Here is a 13,910-nt window from a genome sequence, read left to right as displayed (position 1 = left end):
AGGTAGATGCTACTACTATCCTCATATTAGAGATGAGAAGATTGAGGCAGTGACTAGTCCAGGGTCATATAACTAAGAAGTATCTGAGGCTGGATTCGAACTCAAGTCTTACTAACTCCATGTACTGTGCTCTATCCACTGCACCCCTACCTGGCTGCCTTGTATCATGAGTGACACACTATAATACATACCTCTTATTTGAATGATATTACCATATTGCTGTCCAACACCCTTGCACCAGGCACAGTCTTACCAACTAAACATTAGAATGCCTATTTTACCACAGAACCACCTGCATTTGTCTTTATCATTTCTTGACAATTTTATCACTCTTGCAAAGTTTAAAGTTAATGGTAACTACAGAGGGGTATCTTAAAGTTGTCTTGGTTTTCCTTTATCTGATTAAGGACTGTAGTATATGTTTTTGTTAGTTTGTTTATTTTGGTCTATGACTTCATTGGTATGAGAAATTTCAGGTGAGAAGTGAGTTAACTTCTCGGGTAAGAAGGTGAGATTCAAATCTAGCCCATGAACTGCATTTGCTATTTGACTCTGGTCAATTCATTTAACCTCAGTACCTGTAGGCAGCTCTCTACGCAGAAGAGAGCTCTCAGAAATTGTCCGTCGTCCATTGTCTTCCTAGGAAGTGTCTATCAGTAGCTTTATGGATAATACATCAGTCTTTATCTGATATGTTTATTCAGATGATTTCGCAGTCTGCTTCTTTTCTTTTAATTTTAACCAGATTTCTTTTGTTGTGCAAATGCTTTTAACCTCATTTAATCAGACTTCCTGATTTCATCTCCAAAAGCTCTCCTGAACTTTCAGGGGATGACTGAAGACACGCTGCCTTCTCTGGGTACAGCTCCTCACTTCTGGGTCCCAAACGCAAACTTGACTCACAAGGGAGTGAGAGAAAGGGATTTGCAGGGTTTGCCTTTGCATTACATATTAGAGGTTAAAGAGAGATATAATTTCTAACCAGGGCAATCTAGTGAAGCCTACAGGCTAGTAATATGTAATAATGATAGAAATAATTACCTCAATAATAGCTAGCATTTCTATAGTGCCTGCTATGTGCCAAACACCCTGCTAAGTACTTTACAAATCATCATCGTAACAACCCTGGGATGTAAGTGCCATTATTCTCTCCATTTTACAGTTAAGGAAACTGAGGCAAATAGGGGTTAAGTAACTTGCCCAAGGTCACACAGCTAATACGTATCAGAGTTCAGATTTGAATTCAAGTCTTGAAGAAAATCAGAACACAGGTAGGGATTTGCTAACAGATGTTTCTAGTTCGTCTTAGAGAAGCACCCCTTGGACCTTTAAGTGATGATGCTTCTTTATCTGGGGGGTAATTTCATCCCTGCTGGTTAAGCAGTTTTTCTTCAAATGATTATATTGGAGGGAGAGGAGGTAGTGACCCATTGGGAGTTTAATGGGCAGAAGGACTTGGTAAGCCAGCTCCTTTATTCATAAATTCAATAGGTGGGTTCATTGGAGAAGGCAGGACGCAGGAGTACGCATGAATTGGGCAATGGCTGAGCAAATTATAGGAGAAGAATGTAATGAAATCTTACTGCACCATAAAAAATTACTTAAGAGATAACTTCAGAGAAATCTAGGAAGACGTAGAAACGGATGCAAAATGAGATGAGGAGAACCAGGAGAACCATTTCTACAATCCCAAGGACATTGCAAAGACAAACCACTTCGAAAGCTTTCAGAACTCTGACAAACTGTGGCCATCCACAGTCCAAGATCACTGGTGCTGAAGATGGCTACTTCCCCCTGAGAGAAGGAGGGGTGACAGACTCAAGACGGAATGAGATGGACATTTTTGGACACAGCCAATATGGGAATTTGTCTTGCTTCATTATAAATATTTATAATAAGGATTTTTTTCCTTTTTAAAAAATTTTGATGGGGGATGTGGGAGGGAAGGAAAATGTGTATTAATTGAAAAAAGTAAAATAAAGTCAAAGCTATGAAGAAAGAGAACAGACAGCGAAAGTCAGGCACAGGATGTATTTTTCAGTATGTCAGTCAATAATCAGCAAGTGTTTATTAAGCAGCTATTATGGGTCAACTGTCCAACTTAAGAAAAGACTGACTTCTGAGAAAGGTTTATAAAACTTAAAAAAAAGAGAGTCAGGATGATACAGAAAAAAAGAGTACTGGCTTTCCACTGAGGACCTCAATCCCACCTACTTCTGCCACTTGCTTCCTGTGTGATTCTGGGGAAGTCACTCAATCTTTCTGGGCCTCAGTTTCCCCATCTGTAAAATCAAGGGGCTGATAATCCCCTCTAGCTCTAATCCTGTGATCTCATGCAGTCCAAAATAGATAGGAAAGTAATTCTAATATACAAGCCTGAGGGTCACTTTCTGGAAGAACATTTTTGAGGAAATATAGCTTCCTCCCCTGTTTATAAAGGTCAGGGATTAAAGATAGGAAATGAGGCAGAGAAGGGGAATGCGGTCACTGGGTTTGGGTTAACATAATCCCATATTATAAATTTATTTCAGAGGGGAAACAGTTTTTTAAACAACCAACACTCTGGCCTCCACCTAGAGGGGTGGGAAAGGTGGGCAAGAGAGAGGTCAGGTGATGAGCCAGGAAGCTGTTGACAGGGAGAGAGCTGTAATGGCAGCACCTTGTAATGACTGTTTGTCGTCTGTTCTTGAAGAGGACCGTGAGGTCAGGAAGGTGATGCCAGGACATGCAGGTGGATTGAATTTAAGTGACAGAGGGCTGGGCAAAGTCACTGGCCTCACCTTCTCCTCCAGGGGCATCTCTGCTCCTGTGCTCTCTGAATTCATTATCTGTCATCTTTCTTTGTATCCCTAGCACTTAACACAACGTCTGGCAGATTGTAGGAGGTACTTACTTATAAATGCTAGTCAACTTGATTTGTCTGAGACTTCCCACCTCCATTCTTTTGTCTAAAATGTCTACTGTTCCTACCTATGTGATTTCCTTCTTGTCTAATATATACCCAACCCAAATGCCCCCTGATCTACTCAGCTGAAATGAGGCTTTCTCACCTTCAGATCCAGGAAGCACTTAGTTCTGATAGCGTTTGTTTATCAAATTCTGATAGGTCTTATGAGACCTTATCCTGTGTCCTATGCCCCAGCGATACAGTGCCCCCTCCCCTGCCGTGCCCTTCGGGCAAGGTACGGAGGGAGACTCTCTGGAGGAATCAAATTCCCCACTTTCATACCTTCTACAGTACTGGCCACAAAAGGACAAATAACTTAATGATAATAAATTGCCATGATCACTCAGAGGGTTATGGGTCCAATTTATACATATGGAAACTAGGACTGAGGGGCAAGAAAGTGATTTCCACAGGATTACCCAGGGAGTTGGTGGCTGAACCCTGATACATGATGAGTGTACATAGTTATGAAAGTATACTTGCATGCCCACAGACACACTAATGTACAAATACATACATGAACCAAGGTCTATAGTTCCCATTTACACATTCCAGTGAAGCTTATTCTCCTGAGGAATAGTGTCACAAGCATTAAAAATTCTTAAACAGTCAGAGCTTGGGGGGGACCTTGAAACATAGAAAGTCCATCAGAGCTCAGAGGGAGCTTAGAACATGAAATGTCAGCGCTCCAAGGGAGATTAAAACAGGGAATGTCATGCTGGGGGAGAGAAATAAGCTTTTCCAACTCTCTTCTTTTACAGAGAGGAAAACTGAGGCAGCAGAGAAAGAAAACGACTTCTTGTCATCACATGGGGCATTCAAGGCAGACTAGAGAGAGAACCCAGGCTCTCTGATCACCATCCACATGCCTTCATCCTCCTCTCACCCTCATCCCACACCCCACCATGACTCTGAGTTTTAAGCACACACACAGAAAAGTTGGGAAAAGCAAACTCACCAACACTGACTCACCAGCAAAGCATATCATAGCAACCTCCACTCCCCAACAGCGACCACCAGCCGGGCACATAGAGCTGAGCCAAGCTGTGTGGCTCCCTTCGGTTATCAGACCTTGCCTTCTGAGCCAGGCCCAGGGTGGAGGGAGGGGCTGGGGAGGAGGTAGCTCTCATCTGCAGAATATGAACTTTGGATTCTTTCCTTGTGTCCCTTCACGGGCAGTCACATGTGCTAGATGAGGTGGGAGTCCCTGGCCTCCTCAGGATAGGCTGAGTGGCAAGTGTTTGGTGAGGGGGATTGTGGTGGCTGAGCTTTTCTTTAGAGGGTTGTTTTGTTTTGTTTTTTGTCTCAGTTCAAAAAGGAAAAATGGAAATAAACAGAGAGGCCAGAGGGCTCTTGAGCATGGAGCCAGCCTTGTAGGTGGACTTATGGGAGGGAATTTTCACGCAAATTCCTGGGTTGGGCAGCTGAGCAGGGAACAGACAAAAGGCCCTGGCCTTGGCCTTCTGCCCTCCAAGCAGAGATGGTGCCAAGACTGGTGAACCAAAGGACAGGATGGATTCACGGATCTAAGAGCCTCCAGACTGGAAACAGCACCAGGGGTCATTTGGACCAACCTGTACCTGCATAGGTGTCCCTCCTCAGAACATCCATCACAGAGTAATAGAAGGAGCCCTGCATTCTGAGGCTGGGAATTTAGGTTGCATTTTCAGTTTTTCCATATGCTAGCTGTTGGAACATTGACCATGTCATTGCCCTCCTCCCTGCCTCAGTTTCCTCCTTTGCAAAATGAAAAGGTTAGGTTGGGTGGCCCCAAAGAATACCAGAGTTGGAAGGAACTGAAGAGCCCCTGGAGTCTCACCTGTATCTACTGTAACGTCTCCCAAAGGCTGGCTCTGAGCTCTACAGCTATCACTACTGTATGGTACAGAACTCTCCCTTCCAGAGCTCACTTTCAGTTCCCATGAGCCCAGATTCCTCAGGGGTCATCAGAGCTTTGCTCCAGTGAGACTCACTGTCTTCTAAGATAATCCGGTCAGCTTTGGGGTAACTCAAGCTCTCAGGAAGATTTTTCCTTACCCCAAGCCCTCTCCTACAGCACAGAATTCTGCAAACAGATGCAGCTCGGCATCCTCTGAAGTCTCCTGACTCCATATGTGTCCTGTGATCTCCCCTACCCAGAGCCTCACTTCAATTCTATTCCATTCATAGTGGTGCAGGAGAAGGGAAGGGAGGGAATAAGCATTTATATAGTGCCTACTGCGTGCAGGCACCATGCCGAGCAATTTGCTGATACAGCAGAAGTAAGTCAGAGAACCTGAGTTCAAATCCCATGTGTAACACTTGTTTATAATGGGGTAACCTGGAGCTTCCCTGGACCCCATTTTCCTGCTCTATAAAATGAAGGGGTTGGACTACATAGTCTGTGAGACCCCTTCCAGAGCTAGAACTTGGATCCCAAGTCTGCCACCTTCCCTGGATCCCGATTTCCTCCTCTGGAAAGTGTGGGGTTTGGAATAAATGGTGTCTGAGGTGTGCCTTTCAGCTCAGAGTCTACACCTAATGCCTTAGTACATTGTAACCCTGTGCAGATCACTTCACTTTAAAATGAAGGGCTTACAAAATTGTTAAACGAGGAAAGTCTGTCTCTTTTGACTCAGTAATACAACTACCAGATCCATAGATCAAAAGAGAGGAAGAGGAGCCACATGTACAGATGTGCTTATGGCAGCAGATCTTTCTGTGGTGGCATAGAATTGGAATCCTGCTAGACTGTAAGAAATAATGGAGACAGTTTCAGAGAAACCTGGGAGAGGTGGGGGGACAAAGGAGGTGGAATGTCCTATGCTTGAGCAGATCATCCTAGGGATCGATTTTGCTGAACTGTTCTTCTGTTATAAAGGAAAACTAGAAGAAACTACAGAAAGGGAGGGAAAATAATGGAAGAATGGAGAAGGGGTTGTATGTAACTGATTTTTGTTTTGTTTAACGGCATCAATAAAACTTAAACAAAACAGGTCATACTAGAATATCTTCATTCCATTATGGAAAGGGTAACAAGACTAGATGGCAGAATATTTTCATAGGTGTGGTTTCTCTAGATCTCATTTTTTTGTCCTTTGTTTCAAAGGAATCCAATGATATCACAGGTGGTATCTTGATTCATGCATGAATTGGATTTAAGGGAGGCTGAGCTGCATAAAGTCATCAGCCTCACTTTCTCTTCCAGAACCATCAGAGTCCAGTGGCAGGACAAAAGTCAAGATGGCTGGCAATGGCCCAGGATGCAGTAGATGGCTTTGGCATCTTTGACTTTGTCTGACCAAACTCTAAGAGCTCCACAGAGCTTGCTTCAGCTGTCTTCATGGCAGTTGGAACGCATTGTTCTCATCTGCCCATTCTGCCTGGGGAAGTCTTCACATGCTTGGGGTAGACACCCCCTAACTCACTGATGGATTGGAGCCTGTTGTTCCCCTCATCCTGGTTTTCTGGGGTGCCATAGCTTCTTGAAGCCACAGGTGAGGGCTACCTGGTCCAGGTAGACCCCAAAGGTGGGTGAACAATCCTGAAAAGGGATCAGCAGCCCTCATGCCAGTCCTTTTTGAACACCCCATATACCTCCCTATATCTTAGCCAGATCCTGGCCAAAGCTTCTTATTCTATTCTGGTCAAAAAGTTAGAGAAATGTAGACAACAAAACAGTATGGGCAAGTGCATTTAGGCCTGGACCCAAGTCATAGCCAGTAACACCTTGGGATCAATATGGTGGACAATCAAGGTTCCCAAACATCTTAAGTGATTGGAAAAATGAGCCAAACTGAGGCAGATGAAATTGAATACAAATAAATGAAAGGTCTTACTCTTGGGGTTCTATTAGCTTCACAAGTACAAAGTGTGGAGGAGAGAGGGGAAGGGACTATCCAGCATGTCCTGAGATGTTCCTGGAATTCAAACTTCATGTGAGTCATGAATGTGACACCAGAACCATCTTGAAGTAAAGTCCTGGAGACATGCCACTTGAGGATCCTTACAAGAACTGGGATTATTTAGGCTCTAGACCCACATTTCAGGTTATAGTTGAGGTGCTGTGAAGCCTTCCTGATTACTCCAGCACACACTCATCTCTCTCTCATTGGGCTCTTTCTCATGAGAGGTCAGTGGGACACATGGGAGAGACCTGACTCTGGCATCAAAAGACTTGGTTTCTATGTCCATCTCAAGACTCTTGCTTCCTGTGCCACTGTAAGCATGTGGTTCAGCATCCTCCCTATGCCTCTTTCCTGAGGGTTGGATTAGGTGGTCTCTGGGTCTAACTCTAGAAGCTCAGATCCTCTGACTTCCTTTTACCAAAGTAAGTTTATTTTCTGCCCTTTGACTTTACTTCCTCAAATGGCCACCAAAAGCTGAGAGTAAAAGGAGATGAAGGCAGGGTCTGGCCACAGGGTGCTATAAGCTCAGTTCAGGTCATAGAATGAGCCGGAGGGGACCTCAGCAGCCATCAGGAGCAAGCCCCTTATTTTATAGAGGAGGAAACAGTCCCAGAGACAAGAAAGTCCTTGCCTAATCATAGTCTTCCTCTTCTTCCTTCTCAGGAGCCCTCCTCTTCTCTCTAAAACTGAAGCCAGAGAAAAAGCTTCATAGATCTCTCCCAAGAGGCAGTGGAGTGGAAAACCTCCTCAGAGACCTTCAGACAGAGACTTAATGGCCACCAATCCTGTGCCTTCCTTGTAGGGATAAGTGCCGCCATCTTGTCACTTCCTAAACTCAGTGATTCTAAAACTCTTGGGTTCCATTCCCATCTGGGTCACTGACTGTCGTGTGACCTTGGTCAAGTCACCTCTTTGACTTGGGCCTCCCCAGTACCAATCCCTTTCTCCTTTGACAGATCATCTCTTTTTTCTGTCTTAATTGTTCACTTGAAAGCCTGACCAGGATGGGGTGGAGTGGGAAGGAATGCAGACTTCCACAGTCCCACAATTCCCAGTCAAAGCTCTGGCTGGGAAAGGTTGGTGAGTAGCCCTGAGTTCTGATGAACACAGCAATTAATCAAGTGTGGGCAGGGGCACGCTGGAGCCAGCTGGTGTGGGCTGAGGATGGATTGGGTAGGGTGAGTATTTACACTGAAGAAGTCGGCACAGATGAGGAAACTGAGGCCCAGAGAGGAGTCCTTGCTTGGGCTTCAGCTCTGTTCATGGTGTGACCTGCAGCCTGGGCTGCTGCTTCTTTTGTCTCTTAAAAGGGGAAAAATGAATGAATCCCATGAATCGAAGAAGGTGAATCCTGTCATCCCTGCCTGATTTCCAGTGGTTGAGTTGAGGTCAGGTTATCCTAGTTAAAAGTTATTTTTACTGCCTGATTATCTTTTGCTTTTACATCTGTTTAATTTCCACGTAGGTCTTTTCCCCTCCCCCAGGGAGCTATTCTTGTAACCAAATAAAAAAAAGAAAAAAAAAAACAACCAATACATCACCAAATGTAGCAATACAGGGAGAATGGCAGCCTAATCCATAGACAAACCAGGGTAAAATACAAGTGGGAAATATTTAACTAAAGAAATAAAAATGTAATAAAACATAGATAATGTAAATATGTTGTTTTTAATGTTAATATGTGCAGCAAAAATCCTTATGTAGGCTTTAGTAACCTGTTTCTTACTCAATATCTACTAGGTGGTTGGCATCTCCCTCCCTCCCTCCCTCCCTTCCTTCCTTCCTTCCTTCCTCCCTCCCTCCCTCCCTCCCTTCCTTCCTCCCTCCCTTCCTTCCTTCCTTCCTTCCTCCCTCCCTCCCTCCCTCCCTCCCTTCCTTCCTCCCTCCCTCCCTTCCTTCCTCCCTCCCTCCCTCCCTTCCTTCCTTCCTTCCTTCCTTCCTTCCTTCCTTCCTTCCTTCCTTCCTTCCTTCCTTCCTTCCTTCCTTCCTCCCTCCCTCCCTCCCTTCCTTCGTTCCTTCCTTCATTTCTTCATTTCTTCCTTTCTCTTGTAAGCTGGTGACTCTATTCAACATTTATTGAATCATTAAGCAAAAGCTTATTTTGCCTTGGGCATCCAAAGATCAGTAATAATGGTTAATAAATAATCATTTCAGTTACATATATGATCTGAGGTTTGGGGCTAAGTAACCTGCTCAAGGTTAGACTTGTAAGTCTCATAAGTAGGTTTCAAATTGAAGTTCTTTGATTCCCAGCTTAGCCTTCTTTCTGCATCATGAACCTCAAAGCAACCCTGAGAGGGGGCAGGGTAGGAGCGTTGTTTTTCGTTAATAAATAGTAAATAAGAAAATGAGGGCTTCTGAAGAACACCCTTCCCCAAAGGTCCTTGGGCGACTAGGAGGTTAGGACTAAGGTCTCTTGCGTTGCAGGCCTATTCTCTTTGGACTCCTCCAAAATCCTGTCCTGTTTCTGGCTTCTCTCAATGCCATATGGAGTTCAGTTTGACTCTGTTGGCCCTATCCAGGAATACATAAAGAAGGGATCTGGTATATGGTCAGCATGGTTTGGGAGCCCTTCTCAGGGGGTCTGAGGATTCCCAGATGTGTGAATCTACGCCCATCTGAGGCTTAGGGGACAGGGGTTCAGTGAAAAAAAGATTGAAAATATCAGAACTGGGAGGTCCCTCAGACTTCATCTAGTCCAGTCGTTTCCTTGTGTACTAGGGAAAGCTGAAGCACAAAGTACTATTCATGGTTAATCAATTCATCATAGAGCATCGATTAAGTACCTGCTATGTGTCAGGCACTGGGTAGGGAAGGACAAAAATGAAACCACTCTTGTCCTCGAAAAGTTCACATGCTATGAGGGAAATAACATATACACATCTAATTAGATACGTAATGTATGCAGAATAAACTCATGTTAATAAAAGTGGCAGGGAGGTCAGAGAGGGAGGAATCAATAAAGGCTTAACAAGATCGGAGGCAGGTTGGCAGAGGGTGTTCAAGTCAGGATGTTCTAACTCTAAGCCCCATCCCTATCCTAGTACATCCTACATCCTACCTTCCTAGTATACAGGGATCCAAAGAGTTTCGACTCCGGCTGCTTAGGGAAGTCCCAGGGAGGCAGACTGAAGTCCATGGAGGATCCCTAGACCCTTGTCCAAGATTCAGAGAAGATAAACACAAAATCACACAGCTAGCGTAAGGGGCAAGATTTGAACCCAGGTCTTCCTGACCAGCAATCGATCCACAATCTGCCTTTGCTGAGATAGGAGAATGGATTTGGGGGACGGACTCTAGATCAAGGATCCAGAGACAGAAACAAACAGGCAGGATCTATGAAGTGAGGGTGAAGGGAAGCCCTTCCTCTGATCAAACCCTGCCTTTCCCACAGCCCCAAATGCTTGTGTCCCTTCTAGATACAAGAGTCTCCTCATTTAAGTCCCCAAGAGAGTTGGGTGCAACAGCCTGAAAACCAGTGTGATTTCCCCAGCAACAGCTTGCCTTGAGGACCTGACCACATTCTAGAGTTGGAGAACGCCTTATCTATTCTCTTCCTTTATAAGGACGGAACAAAGGGACCTGAGAGAGCTAACATTTTCATTTTGTACAGGAGCTAAGCTGAGGCCCAGAGAGGGGGAAGGGACTTGTAAAGTTCTACAGAAAGGCTGTCTGAATTAGAACCCAGGTATTTGAGCCTCCCAGCCCAGCACTCTGTATCTGTCCCAGAGTTTCTGGAAAGATGGGAGGCTGGTAACCTTTGGGTGGCATTGGCTGCCTCCCTCCACCACCTCAGTCTCGAATGGCACGAAGCAGCAGAGGCCAAGGATTAGGAAGTGTCTGGCCCATTCCCACCCCCAGGCAGGTTCTGAGGGGCCAGGTCCGGCTCAGTCCCTGCTTCCTCTGCCTCTCTGGCTGCCAAAGGATCAGACCACAGGGTTCTTACCCTCTGCATTTGCTCCCTGAGGGCCAACGTCCCCTTCCAGTCCAATCTCAGTTTTTCGAGGAAGAGATAAGTGTAACCTGGTTCCCCAGGTGAGGCTGGAAAGACAATCCCTCTCAGAGTTAAACCGGCCTGTCTCTACCTCGCTGGGCCGTGTCCAAGAGATTTCCTGTCTCCACAGTCTGGGGCAGGAAACCCTTTCAATAATATCAGAGCCAAGTAGAACAATAATGCATTGGGGGGGAGGTGGGGAGCTCTTTCACAGCCATTATCCACCACTGGTGCCTGCTGGCCAGACCCAATTATTTTCCTTTGACAAATGAGGAAACTAAGGCCCAAATGGGGGAAGGGACCTGTCTGGGAACTACACCTGCCATTTCTAGTGTTTTAAAACTTACACAGCATTTTCCATAGGACAGCCCTGAGTATTCCTGCTGGGAGGATTCACTGCTCCATTTTGTAGATGGAAAGCTGAGACTGAGGCCAAGATGAAGAATTCAGCTTTAAATGGATTGAGTTTGAAATGCTGATCGAACACCCAGGTCAAGATGTCCATCAGACTGATAGAAAATGTGGAATGTAGAAAGAAGGTTTAGAGTCCAAAGACCTGGGTTCAAACCCTGTTCTTATCCTTTACTACTGCTGTGACTTACGTAAGCTCTTCTCTCTGGGACTCAGTTTCCCTAACTATAACATGAGGAGGCTGGATTTTCAGGAACCTTTCAGGTGTAAATTCTATGATCTTTAATTATCAAATGTATCTTTCCCTTGCCCCCTCCAGAGAGACATCAACTGCAACAAAAAATTTAAAAAGAAAGAAAGTCAGCAGAAAAAATGTTCTGAAAAAGTAATCAACATGTCACCTGAGTCTGACAGTATATACAAGCAGTCCCCCACCTCTCCCACTAAGGGAGTACAGTACACCTCATCTCTTCTCTCATAAAATGCAAGCGAGATTGCTCCCATTTTTGTCACTGAATTCCAGCACCTAGCATTGGGCCAGGTGGGCACCCAGTAGGCACTTTAAAAAGTGCTTGTCAATTGTGGATCAGTCTCTGTGACGATGTTTTTTGACTGAATTTGTGACTTCATTAGTATAGGATAAACCCTGAGGAAACCCTCTTGAAGTGGGGTTGGGGACCTCTTCCAGCTTAATCATCTCACAGACTTACCTGGGGAATTGAGAGGTTAAGGGATTTCTCCAGTCTAGACATTCAACCTGTGTCAGACAGCTCATCTTTCTCTTTTAAGTTTTAATTGATATATTCTGCTTCTCACATCACTAGAGGACTTATGGCTCCCTCCTTCTCCCCTACCAAAGGACCATTCCATATGACAAATAGAGAGAAAAGAAAATCAGCACAACCAATGGATACATTGAAAAAGTCTGAAAAGATGTACAATGTGTAAGACCGACTTCACTCTGTATCAGTTATCCTAGAACGTTCTCTGCATTCATCACATGATTTCTTATAGAATTGTAATATCCCATTACATTCACATACCACAATTTGTTTAGACATTCCCCAATCAATGGAGAAATAATACTTATTTTTTCCAATTCTAAGCTATCTCAAAAAGTGCTGCTATTAATAATTTGGAATATATGGAGATTTTTTTCCTTATAATGGCTTCCTTGTGGAATAAGCCCTGTAATGGAGTCTCTAGTTCAAAGGGTATAGGCATTTTAACCACTTTATTCATGTAGTTCCAAATGCTTTCCAAAATGCTTGTACCACTTGCAACATCATATTAGTGGGCTTATCTTCCCATGACCACTCCAACATTGACTCGACATTTTGAGGTCACTTTTTGCCAGTTTGCAGGGTGTGAGGGAAAACCTCAGTGTTGTAATTAGCATGTTTCTTTCTATTGTTGATTTGGAGCATTTTTGTATGTGTGGTCATGAATACTTTGCAGTTCTTTTGAGAACAATTTGCTCATGTCCTTTGACAATTTAACTATTGGGGAATGGTTATTAATTTTTTATTTGTTAATGGTTTGTATATCTTAGATGCCAAACCCTTGAGAAATTTTATAGAAAAATTCTCTCCACTTGATTACTTCTTTTCTTATCCTAAATGCATTAAAGTTGTCTGTTCAGAAGCTTTGCAGTTTCAAGTCATCAAAAAAATCTATTTTATTTTTTGTAATTGTTCTTTCTCTCCATTAAGAATACATCTCCCACCTATAGCTGTGAGAGGTACATATCTGTTTCTCTTTTAATTTTTTTATAGCATGATCTTTAACATTAAGGTCATGTATTCATTTAGAATATATTATAGAGTATGGTGGAAGGTGTTAGCCTAAGCCTAATTTTTGCCAGACTGCTCTCCAGTTTTCTCAGCAGTTTCTATCCAATGGGGAATTTTCCCCTAGGTGATGTTCTCCCCTTTATCCAACACTGGGTTTGAGTTCTGTTGTTTCCCATTCGTTCTAGGAGTCTGTTCCCTTGATCCAACTTTCTCCTTTAAGCAATCCCGGATGGTTTTAATAATTGCTGCCTGGAATTGGTGGTCCTTCTTTATCTTTACTTCTTTTCATCACTTTCCTTAATATTCTAGAACTCTTCTTTTTTCAAATGGATTTTGTTTTTCCTCAAGTTCTGAATTTGATTGGCACATCATTTTGTAAATTCATTCTGGTGGTATTGTCATTTTTATTATATTGGCCCGGCCTAGCCAGGAGTACTGACTATTCCTTCAGCTATTGAAATCTAAGTAAGTGGTTTTTTTATTCCTTTGAAGAGTACTTTGCAATTTACTCTATACAAGTCTTGTGTGTGCTTTAGGAAATTAATCCCCAGATAGTTGATGCATTTTATAGTTATTTGGAATGAGATTTCCCTTTCTATTATTGCTTCTGGCATTTGGTTATTATTAAATTATAATGCTATTACTTTTGGAGGATTTATTTCGAGCCTTTAACTTGAAGCTGTTGTCTAAATCAGTATCTTTGCAGATTTCCTAGGATTTTCCAGGTAAACAAACCATCATGTCATCAACAAACAAGGATAGTTTTATGTCTCCTTTATCTATCTCTATGCCTTTAACTTCTCTCTTATTGGTATTGCTGACATTTCCAGAACTATATCAAATAATAATGGGGAGAGTAGGCATTCCTGCTTCAGTCC

At 43.5% G+C, this 13,910-nt stretch overlaps 1 protein-coding gene across 3 annotated transcripts in view; it reads right to left on the bottom strand.

Moving 5' to 3' along the window:
- MGAT3 (beta-1,4-mannosyl-glycoprotein 4-beta-N-acetylglucosaminyltransferase) overlaps positions 1–10,926 on the bottom strand; it is a 64,352-nt gene extending 53,426 nt beyond the window's left edge. Inside the window, exon 1 of one of the 3 annotated variants that reach the window (XM_072656191.1) lies at positions 10,781–10,926. Coding sequence is in view for 1 of the 3 variants with exons in the window: in XM_072656189.1 (XP_072512290.1) it covers positions 3,920–4,077 (158 nt within the window). In the remaining 2 variants the exon portion in view is untranslated. Of the gene's footprint in view, positions 1–3,905; positions 4,815–10,780 lie in introns of those variants that run through there. The other 2 variants (XM_072656189.1, XM_072656192.1) reach the window with 2 other exon arrangements.
- Positions 10,927–13,910: the final 2,984 nt, after the last annotated feature.

Source organism: Notamacropus eugenii, chromosome 3 (assembly GCF_028372415.1).
Source record: "Notamacropus eugenii isolate mMacEug1 chromosome 3, mMacEug1.pri_v2, whole genome shotgun sequence".
In the NCBI taxonomy this organism is placed as follows: Eukaryota; Metazoa; Chordata; class Mammalia; order Diprotodontia; family Macropodidae; genus Notamacropus; species Notamacropus eugenii.
The sequence above is the reverse complement of the archived record's forward strand: the minus strand, read 5'-3'. Positions and strand labels throughout refer to the sequence as shown.